This window comes from Taudactylus pleione, unplaced genomic scaffold, assembly GCF_031769625.1.
Source record: "Taudactylus pleione unplaced genomic scaffold, aTauple2 ptg000672l, whole genome shotgun sequence".
Lineage (NCBI taxonomy): Eukaryota > Metazoa > Chordata > Amphibia > Anura > Myobatrachidae > Taudactylus > Taudactylus pleione.
Genome location: NW_028285074.1, coordinates 395,180 through 409,418, shown reverse-complemented (window position 1 = coordinate 409,418; position 14,239 = coordinate 395,180). Strand labels below are relative to the sequence as shown.

Here is a 14,239-nt window from a genome sequence, read left to right as displayed (position 1 = left end):
TATTTTAGTGTTGATGAATAGACCCCTTAATATTGAATCTTAATACTCAATGGGATGAGAAGCATTTATTAGTGAATTAGCGTGAAAAATCTTCTATAAAGATAAATTAGTAGACCAGGTGAATCCTAGTGTTAATAACCCATTACAAATATTTAGTAAATCCAGATAAAGTTATAGAATATCATATTAATTTGAAGGGATAAATGTCCTATTTAAAAATTAGTTTAAAATAGTGTTATTCTTATAAACTGGTATGACTAGTATACAGTATATTTAGTTCTTTAGAGAGAGAGGTTATTCCAGATGTTTTTCTCTTTTTTTTCCTTGTATTCACTTCTTCCTATTATCTTACTGTTCTATTGTCCATCCTGTTTGTTTCCTTCTGCTCATTTCCTGTCCGAGTGATTATAAAAGTTTGCAGGGTCAATGACCCCATTGAGTTTAACAACTATGGGTCAGCCGGGTCGGGCGGACAGTCTGAAAAGGGTCTCAGCCGGGTTGCACCCCGGATGGGCTCATGCATAAAATCCCGGGTGCAACCAGGCTTTGCAATGTGAAAGGGGTATTAGTGTGTTCTGAGGACCGAGTTTGAGAAGAATTGGTTTGTACCATCTGTGCACAAAACCTGGGCTGTTAGAGTGCCTTAAAGACCCTGGTTTAGCCTGTGTTTTTAATCATCCACAATTTCAACCGCCTCTCAATATGTACTATTGGATTGTCTCTGCTGTTGAGCTGCTTGCATTAGCTAGATGTGTGATTAGCGCACTGCCATAGGCTCCTTTGGCAGCGCTAAGGGATCTATTTACTAAGCAGTGTTAGGAGACAGAGTGAAAAGTGATAAGGTACCAGCCAATCAGCTCCCAACTGTCATTTTTCAAACACAGCCTGTGAGAGGGCAGTTAGGAGCTGATTGGCTAGTACCTTATCTCATTTCACTCTGTCTCCTAACACTGCTTAGTAAATAGACCCCTGTGTGTTTCATATGTTGCTAACCTGTAGGTTACAGACTAGAGTCTTCTCCTGCGCTAGCATCATGTCCCCTTGCTGCCGTTATCTTCCTCCTCAGTCACACGACCAGGGAGAGGATTTGCGGCTTAGGGAGTCCGCCCAACGTCACCGCTCCCAGGTGGCTGTGAGGCTGACAGGTCACGCAGCTAATGGCTAGCGGGGAGCATGCGCAGACATCCTACAGGAGGTGGAAAGTTACAGTGAAGACACTGCTGAGGGGTGAACTTAACGTTCACCCTCTTCGGCAGCGGCTGTCTAAGTACACATTGCGGTAGCCGCCTCCTGCTTCGCCTGCTAGTGCTTTAACTACGAAGTATGTGTATGAATAGTACATAGACCCCTTAATGTATGGACATTGAACTGACTGCTGGAGCAGTGGGTGCAGCGATTGGTGGGGCAGCGCAGAGACCAGTGAGGACCTGGCCGGGGAGTGAGGCGCCTCGGACTAGGTGGAGATCTGGAACAGCCGGCAACTATCAAGTGAAACAGAGAGAGAGGTCTCCATGAGGCACTCAGGCAGAGCTGGAGGTGGGAGGCTTGATCCACCCCTCATAACGCTGCTGATTCAGCTGATGTGATGTCCGTCACTGCCTAAATTGACAGGAGATATCCAGGGAGAATAAGTAGTGCTGTCCCACTGCTCATCTTACTGAAGCAGCCTCACTAGACAGCAACATGCTTTCACAATCCGAATTCTGTTGAGCAGGGGAGACTGCCTTTACTCTCTCTCTTAGGGTGCGTACACACGTAACGATTTGTGTAGTTAACGATTTCCCTTCAGATTTTCCCTTGAAAATTTGAACGAATTTATTTAATGAAATGAACGATTTGCACAACGATTTCATCAACGATGATGGCTGTGCTTAGCTGAAATCGTCATGTAGGACAGTCAGAATGGGCGATGAACGATAACTACCAACTACAAACGGGAGCGCGCATTGGCAGTTATCGTTCGTCGTTTTGCCCCTGAAACTGGACGATTTTTTTGAACGACTTAACGATAACGACGTCGTTAAGGACAAATTGTCCAAAAAAATAATTACGTGTGTACGCACCTTTAGACCGTGATTAAGAAGTCTATTTACTAAGCCTTGGATGGAGATAAAGTGGTCGGAGATAAGGTTCCAGCCAACCAGCTCCTAACTGTCATTTTTGAAACAGCCTGTGACATGGCAGTTAGGAGCTGATTGGCTGATACCTTATCTCCGTTCACTTTAACTCCAAGGCTTAGTAAATAGATATACTTTAATCATGCAGACATTATCAAAGCTATTGAAAGCGCTCTAGAGTCTAGTGTACTTGATGGTAACCGTAAGATCAGAAAGGAGGCACTGACTAAGGTAGTAAATGATCTGGTCACTGCCAAGGCTAAAGGCCATTATTCACTTCTAATTCTTCTAGATCTCTCTGCTGCCTTTGACACTTGACCACTCTCTTCTCATACAAACACTGCAATCCCTAGGTCTTCAAGACACAGCCCTTTCTTGGATCTCATCCTACCTATCTAATCGCTCTTTCACTGTTCGCTTTTCTGATTCTACCTCCACTTCGCTACCTCTATCAGTTGGAGTACCACAAGGTTCAGTATTAGGTCCTCTGCTTTTCTCAATCTATACCACCTCTCTTGGCAAACTAATCAGCTCTTTTGGTTTTCAGTATCATCTGTACGTGGACGATACTCAAATTTACCCATCCTCCACAGATTTATCACCATCTGTATTGGTCCGTGTCACTGAATGTCTCTCTGCCATCTCATCTTGGATGTCATCTTGCCACCTCAGACTTAATATATCAAAAACAGAATTAATTGGATTTCCACCGGCCAATAGTAGTTACCAACCTGATATCTCTATTACTGTTGACAACTCAACAATCAACCCCACCTCACAAGCTCGCTGCCTAGGTGTCATCCTTGACTCTGAACTGTCTTTTATTCCCCACATTCAATCTGTCTCTAAATCCTGTTACATACATCTAAAAAAAACATAGCCAAAATTCGACCATATTTTACGCAAGACACTGCAAAACTCTAATCCATGCACTCATTATTTCCCGCATTGACTATTGCAATAGTCTCCTTATTGGTCTTCCCAAAAACAGGCTCTCCCCACTACAATCCATTTTTAATGCAGCTGCGAGGTTGATCTTTCTCGCTAACGTTCAGTGTCTGCTGATCCACTCTGTCAGTCCCTCCATTGGCTGCCGGTCTTCTACCGTATTCAATTTAAAATACTTACTCACACATAAAGCTATTAACCAAACCAAGATACATCTCTTCACTTATCTCAAAATATATTCCATCTCTGCTCTGCGTCTCTCATCCCCGCGCATTACTTGTTTCCATGCACGGTTACAGGACTTTTTTCGGGCTGCACCCACCCTGTGGAATGCCCTCCCATGCACAATAAGACTTTCCACTAGTTTCCAAACATTCAAGCGTTCTCTGAAAACTCACCTCTTCAGACAAGCCTATCAGATTCCAGAACCGCCCACCTAACCTTTTTTTAGCTCCCTATCTAACTCTCTTCTTATAGTAAACACCTATCACATCTTCTCTTTCTTCAATTTAACATCCTTCTAACCCTAGGCCAACTTTCCAGTCTGATTGGATTATACAGCCCACCAAGAACATCTGCAATCGGGCTGGACCAATTTGCAATATGTAGCACCTCTCCTTGTGTATCAACACCTATTTCCATATAGATTGTAAGCTTGCGAGCAGGGCCCTCTTACCCTTATGTATGTATGTCTTTTAGAACTCAGTATAATGCTAATGTTGATTCAAATTGTAAAGCGCGACGGAATTTGCTGCGCTATATAAGATACTATTAATAAATAAAATTGCCTTTATTCATTTAGATCACCCTTCATATTAAAAAAATATAGTTCTCTAGACATTAGAAAGCAAAGGATCTTCCTTGTCATTTCCTTAAAGCAGCCAAGACCACTCCCCTTGACTGATGTTACTGTGACAGGCACCTTGTCGTTAGCTTTGCATTGTAGAGACTAATACTGGGCAGTAGTGCAGCCACATTTGCAGCTCTCCCTGCATCAGACCCATGAGCTGTAACATTAAGGCAAGAGACGTCACATACAGAAACAAACTTTATTGGAAGCTTGCTGACAAGCACAGTCACTGCTGCTTTACTAGTAAGGTCACACAAGGTTTAGAACATATTACCCCTGAGGAATAGGCCCCGAGGGTGAGGTGGGGAATCATGAATTATAGATGCAGAGTAGACTGGTTGCGTTCCCTCAGGAGGGAGACATCTTAGCTGCTCTCTCCCAAGGTGTGCTTGTCAAACAGGTACTCGCCCATGCCGTTCTGGGGCACCCCAAGGCGCTTCAGGTTGGTGATGTAGTCTCCAAGCTTCTTTATATCCTTCACCTGTTCCTCCAGGTACTCCGACTCCAAGAAGTCACAGAGCTAGAAAAGGAGACGTATCCATTATATACGTGCTACAGATCCCCACACAAGCTACCACCCATCACATCCCACTATAAAGAGGGCAGGTCCTACAGTGCAAATACAAAATTCTCGGAGGGTAGATTTACTAAAGTTTCTAAAAATTAAAAGTGGTGGTGTTGTCCATAGAAACCAATCAGATCTTAGCTCTCATTTCTCTATTGCATTCTAGAAAATGATAGGCAGAATCTAATTGGTTGCTATGGGGAACGCCTCCACGTGTCTGTTTTAGAAGCTTTAGTAAATCTGCCCCTAGGAGTGTTATTTTGTGAGCTATGGACAAAGTTTTGTATCACAACAACGATAAAGAACAGGTCCATGTACTGGAACTATTTGTAGTTGATGTGCTTCTATATCAGCAGGTAACCCCAGCAGTGGTACAAACCCTAACAGTGTATAATGTAGCATTTATGAAGTCAGATCGGAGCAGTTGCTAGTATGTATGCATGCTATGTAAGTTAAAGGTCACCTAGTAGATACTTACATGAGGGTCAACCTTGTCGGACGCCACCTTGTGCAGATCCAGGAGGGCCTGGTTCACAGTCTTCTCCAGCTGCAGAGCAGCCTGCATGGCCTCCAGGGTGTTGGCCCACTCGTCACGTTCTGGTTTCTAGACAGAGAAAGATCAGGAGGCGTTAGAAGTGATCCTGTACCGGGGCGGCTACGAAGTGCAGAATTGGGTGTGGTGGTAGGGCACCTATAGGATGGGCATTGGCCATTGTGTCATTCAGCTGAAGATCATTATATTAGTGTATGGAAAGTAGTGCAGTATAAAATGTATCTCTGGTTTTTCAAGAACAAACCTAGAATTAACATTTTAGTATGATCCAGACTACCATGAAGACCTTCAACAGAACAAATTTAGAAGAGGAATAGAGAAAATTTGGACCTATATTATTAGTTGGGAAAGATATAACTAGGTAAGTGCCCTCTTGTGTTTGCTGTAAGACTAGTGGAAACAGAAGATGGATCAGCAGCAGGTTGGGAACAGAATCTACCGTCACCACAGACTGGCCGGTCAGTTCTGCAGATTGGGCCACTCATGTAAAGTGATGTTCCACGGTGGGAGGGTGTCAGGTGGACATCAAGTACCAGAGTTGCAGTTCAGTGTATTTAAATAGTAATTAGTCTTCATTTATTACAAACAAAGCCCCACTTAGGCCAGGACACAGTGTTACTCTAATGACCATCTGCACAGTGTTCTCATCGCTCAAACCAGATCTGAAGGCCAGGAAGCTGGCTGTGCTCACCTTGACGTCCTGCAGCACAATACGCCCTCCGCGCTTGTTCTGATATTTGAGAAACTTCTCAGCGTGTTCTCTCTCCTCGTGGCTCCGCTCCTTAAAGGACTCGGCTACATGATGAAGGGCCACGTCATCTCGGTCAAAGTAGAAGGACTGAATGGGGAGAGAAGATGGATTTAAAATGTAACGTTTGTAGGCAGAAGCTGATGGCTTTGTTAAGATAAAATGTCATGTTACAGAGTAATAAATAATGTATTTTGAGTTATTCAGTGTCCCCGTTTAGTGTTCTGCAACAGCTGCCCAAACTAGGGAGGTTTTATCGTACAATTACATTTCAAAGTCTCGGGCTGCACAAGCCATGCACACAGTAGGCGCAGATAATGTGCGGGGTTACTCAGCCTATCAGTTCACTAGGACAGTGGCTCCCAAACTGGTCCTCAAGGCACCCTAACAGTCCAGGTTTTAAGGATATCCATGGTTGAGCGCAGATGGTTACATTGAATTAAGGGCTTGATTCACTACGGATCGCAATTCTGCTTATACGCACGCAGCTGCTAATATCAGCGGGGATATGTAAATGTTTGCATTTACATTGTGATCGCAGGCAGACATAAAGACACCCTCTTCCCCTTACTCACATCCGTATACTAGGGCAATATAGCGAGACAATAAGTAACATTGAGTAACATCGGACCCATACGCACACTTGCACAAGCTCTGACCTTACTCAGAAATTGCCACCAGCCACGCTATCAGTGCTATGGCTGCTTATGGCCACACAGTGGATAATTTATGCACGTCCCTGCAACGGCGTTGCAACGCACTGGCACACCTGCGTTCGCCCGACCACTCCCCCCTCACCGCCCACAAACGGCACTTCCTGTCAATCCCTTTGCTCTGGGTCTGCTTAGCCTCTGCAATCGCAGTTCTGATCGCAATTGCTAGTTCGTGCACTGCGATGCATACCATTGCACAGTATGCAACAATCAACCGATTGTGTGCGTATTAGTAACTCCGTTCCTTGCTGAATCAGGCAATAAGTTACATGTGCTCAAGCATGGATATCCTTAAAACATGGACTGTTAAGGTGCCTTGAGGGCCGAGTTTGGGATTCTCTTTGCACTTGAAGCATCACTATTTGCCCCCTAAGTATATTAATGCAGCCCCTGCTACCCACATTGCTACACTAAGGGGCAGATTCAGTTAGCAGCAAGGTTAATTGCTCTGCCCTGAGGTATTAAATTGAGTGCCGATACCCTGCATATCATACTTGCCGACATTGGAGTTTTCCTCCCCAGGAGAAGCCCGGGGAGGAGAAGCAGGTGGGAGGTGTTGGGGGTGGGGACGGACGAGTTGCATCATTAAGCCCGCCCCCTCGCGGCAATTTGATGCGAACGGCACATATTTAAAAGGGTGGGGCCAAAATGACGCGATTCTCATAGAATCCCGTCATTAGGTCATTCCAGGGGTGCGGGGGGGGGGGGGGGGTTACCTGAAAAATCGGGAGTCTGCTGCATATGTTAAGCCCCAGAGGGTGCACTTAACATGGATTTTTTTCCACGCAGACCCTACTTAAATGTACTGGGTAACCCATACATTCTGGGCAATTAAAGCGGAATCTATGGGTTAACTCACGTTAGCCGCAGGTTTACCACATTGGAAAATGCATAATATTTGAATAACTGGCATTACACCTGGAGCTTTACCCACATGGCTACTTGAATGTGCCCCTAAGTGACACTACTGTACCATACATGTATACTGCAAGGGTTACTCCGTGTCAGGTTCTCACTGTATCACAAGAACTTACTCGTCTGGATGAGCACGTTTTGGATTTACTTCTAATACCGGCAGAGTAACAATAAGGTCAGTGCTGCACAGGTGCTAGAATTGGAGGCCATTAATAAGGTCAGTGCTGCACAGGTGCTAGAATTGGAGGCCATTAATAAGGTCAGTGCTGCACAGGTGCTAGAATTGGAGGCCATTAATAAGGTCAGTGCTGCACAGGTGCTAGAATTGGAGGCCATTAATAAGGTCAGTGCTGCACAGGTGCTAGAATTGGAGGCCATTAATAAGGTCAGTGCTGCACAGGTGCTAGAATTGGAGGCCATGTCAGGGGGCATAAAGAGCATAAATGTGAATAACTTCAGGAAATTACATGTAAAAGATTGCAGATGCCTGGCCTAGTATTGTACAAATAGAAGATACAATATATTTCATCATATATTAAATGGGAGACCAGTCCATCCTATCCCCACAGCAGGAACAGGTGACACTATGGGGGTGAGGCTTTCCCTTCCCTCCCCCTCTATGTCCCGGTGCGGGAACATTTAGTGGAAAACAGCTTTCTCTCCTCCCAGGGAATAGAGATAACATGTGTACACTGCACTATGCAACAGGGCGTGTATAGAGTCCTCGGCTATGGAAATACAGGCGCATGCTGAGACTTGCAGTTCCACAACAGCTATAAAAACACATGTTGCCTACTTCTAACCTCAAAGTGACCCAAAATAAAAAAAAGGAGGGGAGGGGGTGATAGTAAAAGTCACCATATGATATCTGTAGTGTGTGTATAGGAGAGTCAGGTGTATGTATATAGGGTACTCACCATGGAGAGGCAAGTGTATGTATATAGGGTACTCACCATGGAGAGGTAGGTGCGTGTATGTGTATGGCGTACTCACCAAGGAGAGGAAGGTGTATGTGTATGGGGCACTCACCAGGCCGAGGTAGATGTATGTATATGGGGTACTCACCATGTAGAGTTACGTGTATATGGAGCAATCACCATGTAGAGGTAGGTGTACGTGCATGGGGCACTCACCAGGGAGAGGTAGGTGTATATCTATGTAGTACTCATCAGGAAGAGGAAGGTGTAAGTGTACGGGGTACTTACCATGGAGAGGAAGGTGTATGTATATGGGGTATTCACCAGGTAGAGTTACGTATGTGTATGGTGTAGTCACCATGGACAACTAGGTGTATATATAATATAAGGGGTACTCACCATGGACAGGTAGGTGTATATATATGGGTTACTCACCATGACAGGTTATATATGGGGTACTCACCATGGACAGGTAGGTGTAGGATGCATACAGCTCCAGGTTCACCATACGGTTGATGGCAGCTTCGCAGTCGCGGTGGAAGTTCTGGCGCACCTGGGACTCCATTGCGGTGTTTGGTGGTTTTCGTGGCGTACAAGTCACAAAGAAAGTAGTAAGTGAATAGGAGAGATTTCCTTAGTACAGAGAGGAGACTCTGAGAGGGTTCCGTTCAATCACTGTTGAAGCAAGAACTCAGCTCAGAGCTAGAGATGTGTGACTACAGCAGGAGCAAGGAGCTCAGTATTTATAGCCAGCCTAGGAATCTCCTCCCACACTGACATCATCCACCAGTATACACCAGTATACACCCATCACCACAGCCAGACACATGGTGAAGGCTCCCTTTACTGTTCTCCTATGGGGATAATCTGCTGACTCACACATTCGGGCACTGTGTAATTACAATGGTAGAGATGTAACACACTTAAAAAGAACACACACAAGTGTATGGCTATAGCTATATAACTATATACTGGGAGCTTAGAATTGGAGATGGGCAACGATAAGTTATATGCAAAAAAAATGAATTGCTGTAACAGTGCACTCTGACAGAAGTGGAAGTAAAGATTCAGCATCACAGCTAATGGAAGATCCTGTGTTTATTTATGGGCCTGATTCACAGGACGGCACTTGCAGGGGTGCCTCGGGTTGGTGGTGGTCCAGTACAAATAAAATAATTTTTAGTCGGTGTGACAGGAAAAACCAGTGCTGGCTGCTGCCAATCAAAACATTTGTGGACAAAAAGAAGCGCAGCCCTGTCACCCACCATGTGACTGACCCTAAGGGGGACATATAAGCACAATTTACTTCATTTCAGTTTTGCTAAATTTCTCAATAAGAAACTTTTACTTCAGGGGTGCCATGGAAAAAATGCTGATACTCTAGGGCGCCGTGATTCGAAAAAGTTTGGAACCAATGGCCTAGGCACTTCCAGAAAATGGGGGGTGTCGCGTCCCCATTTTCCGAAACGCAGGCCGTCTCTGCGCACTCCCCGCATTCAAATGGGGAACTGCGAGAGATCTCGCAGTAGAAGACTGGCGCACGCGCTGTACAGATGCTGCACATGCGCCGCTCTAATATCGGAGTATTACGCAAACCATTGGGTTTGCATACTACGCTGAATCAGGCCCAATGTGAGGCTTTCCCATCTGTGATATATGCAGATTAAGGGGTCCATCCTATTCCATGCAAAGGGTGCGGGTTGCCGTTGCAACGGCATTAAAACGCCGGCAATGGACCGGCACCTTGCATCCCTTCGCGGCCCGCTCTGATCCTGAATTCGCTTCATTTTGCTCAGAGCCCTACGGGGCTGCGAGCACTTTTAAGCGAATCCGGGCTGCCGTCAAGCCTGGCCGCATTCGCGATGACTCACACTCGTGAGAACATCGCATGGAATAGGATTGACCCCTAAACTGTGTTATTGGTTTGTGTTCAGAATATTAAAGTGCATAGACCAGTGAGGGGCTGCTTGATACACTTCACGGGCTGCATCGGTGGTCTTCTAACATTCAGAAAGGTCAGCGTTACCCTTAAACTCATTATTAAATTAAGCCAATAGACCTCAAGACCCCGCATGCCTCAATATACTCCAATATGGCTCTCCAACCTTTACTTCACTGACACTTTGTGGGGGTAAGCAATATGTCTATGTCACAGTGCTGTAATATCCGGTAGATCTCACTAACGTTGAGTGAGTTTATTATAATCTTCTGTATACAACGAAGAGAACTCGTTGCCTACATCCTTGAATTAAACTGATACACTTCAGGGGCTGCATGGGCCACACATTACCCTCATGCGGTCATACATTAGTGCCGCAATTCCCTGATCCGCCGATAAATGGGCATCAATGATCGGTGATCCATCGGGGAAATTCTGCATGTTAAAAATACTCGACTCATTTTTTGGTCCGGAGCAGCAAATCCGTTGGACTTCCCCGATCCCCCAACCCAGGCGTCATGAGATTGGGGAATTGCGGCAAACCGTCGCAGATGAATGGGCCCCTTTACTTTTAGTAATAACTTGAAACAATGCATTTAAAACAAACAAAAATGGCAGCTGCTCAATCAATCTAGCAGTACTAATCAGGTGCATGAAAGGGAGGGGTCATACTAAGTAGAGAAAGGAGGGGGATTTAACCCCCTATTGTACCTCAGCACACTGAATAATACCTTTAACAATATATGAAGACTATATGGTCATAGAAATTCAGAGATATTAGTTGCATGCATTTGCAAACACATGGGAGGCTGCTGGGCCACGTCACGGCTTCTCTGTTACCAGCAGTCCCTAACACTAAGGGGTTCACGTCCGGGGCGCAGTGCACCCCAAAAAACGTCCAGCCCAGGACCCCCCCAGGGCATCACACGAAAATGGAAAAAGAGTGACAGTGCAGTGCAAAGTATAGCTGTGTGTGAGTAATCATTAAGTGTGGAATGAGAGGTTAAAATATATGTGAAAAAATACATGAATAATAAACAAACATAAAAGGTGATGTGAAAAGCAACTATGTGTATTAAGTGGTGATGCCCTGAGGAGGCCCAGCCAGACCAGTCCTGGGGGCCCTACGCCCAAACGCTCACCCCAAATGTAAAATATCCCAATTATAAGGCCTCATGATAAAGGCACATATATAATTTTGTCAAATGTAAGGCCTCATGATAAAGGCACATACATAAATGCATCCAAATTGAGAGCCAGCTTACCTGGGAGTCACCCCTGGGAACTCCAACTAGCACTACTAGAACCAGCATGCCCTACTAATGCTGGCTCCTTCATGCAACTCATAACAAACAAACAAAAATGGCAGCTGCTCAATCAATCTAGCAGTATTTTACATTTGGGTTGAACGTTTGGGCGTAGGGCCCCTGGGACTGGTCTGGCTGGGCCTCCTCAGGGCATCACCACTTAATACACATAGTTGCTTTTCACATCACCTTTTATGTTTGTTTATTATTCATGTATTTTTTCACATATATTTTAACCTCTCATTCCACACTTAATGATTACTCACACACAGCTATACTTTGCACTGCACTGTCACTCTTTTTCCATTTTCGTGTGATGCCCTGGGGGGGTCCTGGGCTGGACGTTTTTTGGGGTGCACTGCGCCCCGGACGTGAACCCCTTAGTGTTAGGGACTGCTGGTAACAGAGAAGCCGTGACGTGGCCCAGCAGCCTCCCATGTGTTTGCAAATGCATGCAACTAATATCTCTGAATTTCTATGACCATATAGTCTTCATATATTGTTGCAGGTATTATTCAGTGTGCTGAGGTACAATAGGGGGTTAAATCCCCCTCCTTTCTAAACAATACATTTAATCCAGGAAAGAGACACCTATCTCCCTCCTCTGCTGCCTGCTCCACTGGCTCGCAAGGCAATAGAGTCCTGTTTAAACTCTGCATCTCATCCTCACATTTAAAGCCCTTAATCGCTCCTGCGTCTCCAACCTCATCTTTGTCCAGGCTCCCATACTGTCTGATCAATGCCACCTCATGTCGAGTCACTTCCTCTCACGCTTCCTCCAATAGTTTTCCCTCAGCTGCCCCTTTCTCTGGAACTCACTCCCTCTCCTAGTCAGACTCACTACCAGTCTCCCCAGCTTTAAACGTACCCTTAAAACATAACTTTTTACTACAGCCTACCACCCCCCCTCTCATCTCATTGCTCACTCCGTCCAACGTTCCACCTTGACTCCTTCCCTGGACACCACCCAACAGATCACTCCATTTATGCTCCCAGAAGGAGCCCTCGTGCTCTCCCTGTAGCACTATCCAGCCACCAGTGCTCCTTGTCTTCTATCTCCTTCCCCTCTCCCATTCTGTTTGTTGGTCCATACATTGGGTACAGGATCATTGACAGCTATTGTCTCCCCCTTCCTGAGACTCAGCGCTGCCTGCAACCACTAGCTACAGCTAGCCACCCTTCCACCCACTCTGTACCCGTCTCTCCTTGTTCTTGGTTTTCCTGTAATGTTTTGTATTAATACATTGTACCGATGTGGGGATTAGCTTTAATGCAGTGTACGTACTGTACGCTGTGTTACCAGTCTGCACAGATCGGGGTAAATTTATGAGAATTGTTCCAACAAGGAATGCGCTGCCAACTGCAACCAATCATATCCCAGCTGTCAATTTTTACTATAGCTTTAAAATATGAAAGCAAACATCTGAATGGTTACTAAAAGCAACATCACATTGGGCGGGATGCAGCAAGGTAAGAAATGCGGTCAAACCCTGAAAATACGGGTTTGACCGCATTTCTCATATGCACCAAGCCCCAGAATGCGATGCACTCCGTGGCTTGGTTCCGGTGGGTAATGCTATCTTCCTGATGGTGTTACCCATAGATGCCTATGGGCTTCTTTCCACAGAGTGCTGAGAGAGGGAGCCAATCATATCCCTCCCAGCATCCCGTGCGGCAGGCGCTTCCTTCTGTGCATGCGCAGAAGGACGCCGGAGGGGCTTCTGGGTCATAGACCCGGAAGTCCCTCCATCGCAAAGAGCCGTTTTTACCGAGAGAGCGTTATGCATACCGATGTTACCATCGCCCATTGTCTCCACAATACGTTCCTACGTGTCATAAATGTTCACGAGATTGCACCTTATCAGGTAACTTACTAATAGCATCACCAAGCAATACTATAGGCCCTCACAAGTATAGGACCCCATCCCACATGCACTCTGCAGCACTGGTCCTGTCTGTCTGTCCTTCCAGGGCACTGGATCTCTGACTGCTGTGGTTATTACTTGTCACTCAGTTGTACAGGAGTCTCACAGTTTATTTTCTCCCACCATGTACTGTCCTTTTAAACTTATTGTATTATTTGTGTGCTTTATTGTAATTTCCCTGTATGTGGGGCTATATAAATAAAGAGTAGTAATAGTAAAAACCCACAATGTCAATATGGCTGCCCTCGGCCTAGTAAAGGTGTTTACCAGTTTGGTAATATCAAAATCAGTTCAATCTCCTCTCCCCCCCCTCTCCTATCCCCCCTCCCCTCCCACTCCCTTCTCCCTCCCAGGCCCCTACAGAATCCTGAGTGATCCATAACCCTTCACCTCCCCCCTCCCTGTCAGCCCCCCTAAACACGTAGCAGAGTTTGTATGTTCTTCGTGTTGGCGTGGGCTTCCTCCGGATGCTCCAGCTTCCTCCCATACTCCAAAAACACACTGTTAGATCTATAAATTTCTGCCAAAAAAATGAATGTGTGTGTATCCACGTGATAGGGATTAAAGATTGTAACAGGGAGTTATGCAGGGCCGTCTTAACAGCATTGTAGCCCTGGCCCCTTACCCACCCAATCACGGAACAAAAATTGTAAGCGGTCAATAAAATTAAACCTTTAGATAATTGGTACTTTCGACAAAATCAATGTTTAAAAAAACATTAGAGAGAGCGGCAGCCACGGAC

The 14,239-nt window shown here is 45.5% G+C and overlaps 1 protein-coding gene across 2 annotated transcripts; it reads right to left on the bottom strand.

Moving 5' to 3' along the window:
* Positions 1-4,100: 4,100 nt before the first annotated feature.
* On the bottom strand, positions 4,101-9,055 carry LOC148478171 (ferritin heavy chain B-like). 2 transcript variants are annotated; one of them, XM_088455838.1, is made up of 4 exons: positions 8,790-9,055; positions 5,725-5,871; positions 4,959-5,084; positions 4,101-4,435 (listed from the first exon to the last, which is right to left on the bottom strand). In XM_088455838.1, the coding sequence occupies exons 1-4, from the start codon at positions 8,889-8,891 to the stop codon at positions 4,280-4,282; spliced, it is 531 nt and encodes a 176-aa protein (XP_088311964.1). In that variant the 5' UTR covers positions 8,892-9,055; the 3' UTR covers positions 4,101-4,279. The 2 variants fall into 2 exon arrangements, with proteins under 2 accessions (XP_088311964.1, XP_088311965.1); XM_088455839.1 differs by having other exon boundaries at positions 8,726-8,809.
* Positions 9,056-14,239: the final 5,184 nt, after the last annotated feature.

Bases quoted from the DNA above. Each gene is read 5' to 3' on its own strand.
- LOC148478171 (XM_088455838.1), bottom strand. From the start codon at position 8,891: ATGGAGTCCCAGGTGCGCCAGAACTTCCACCGCGACTGCGAAGCTGCC. The intron at 5,872-8,789 runs GTGAGTACCCCA...CTCCCCATTCAG, and splicing joins CCTACACCTACCTGTCCATG to TCCTTCTACTTTGACCGAGA. The intron at 4,436-4,958 runs GTAAGTATCTAC...CTCCTTTTCTAG, and splicing joins CCGACAAGGTTGACCCTCAT to CTCTGTGACTTCTTGGAGTC.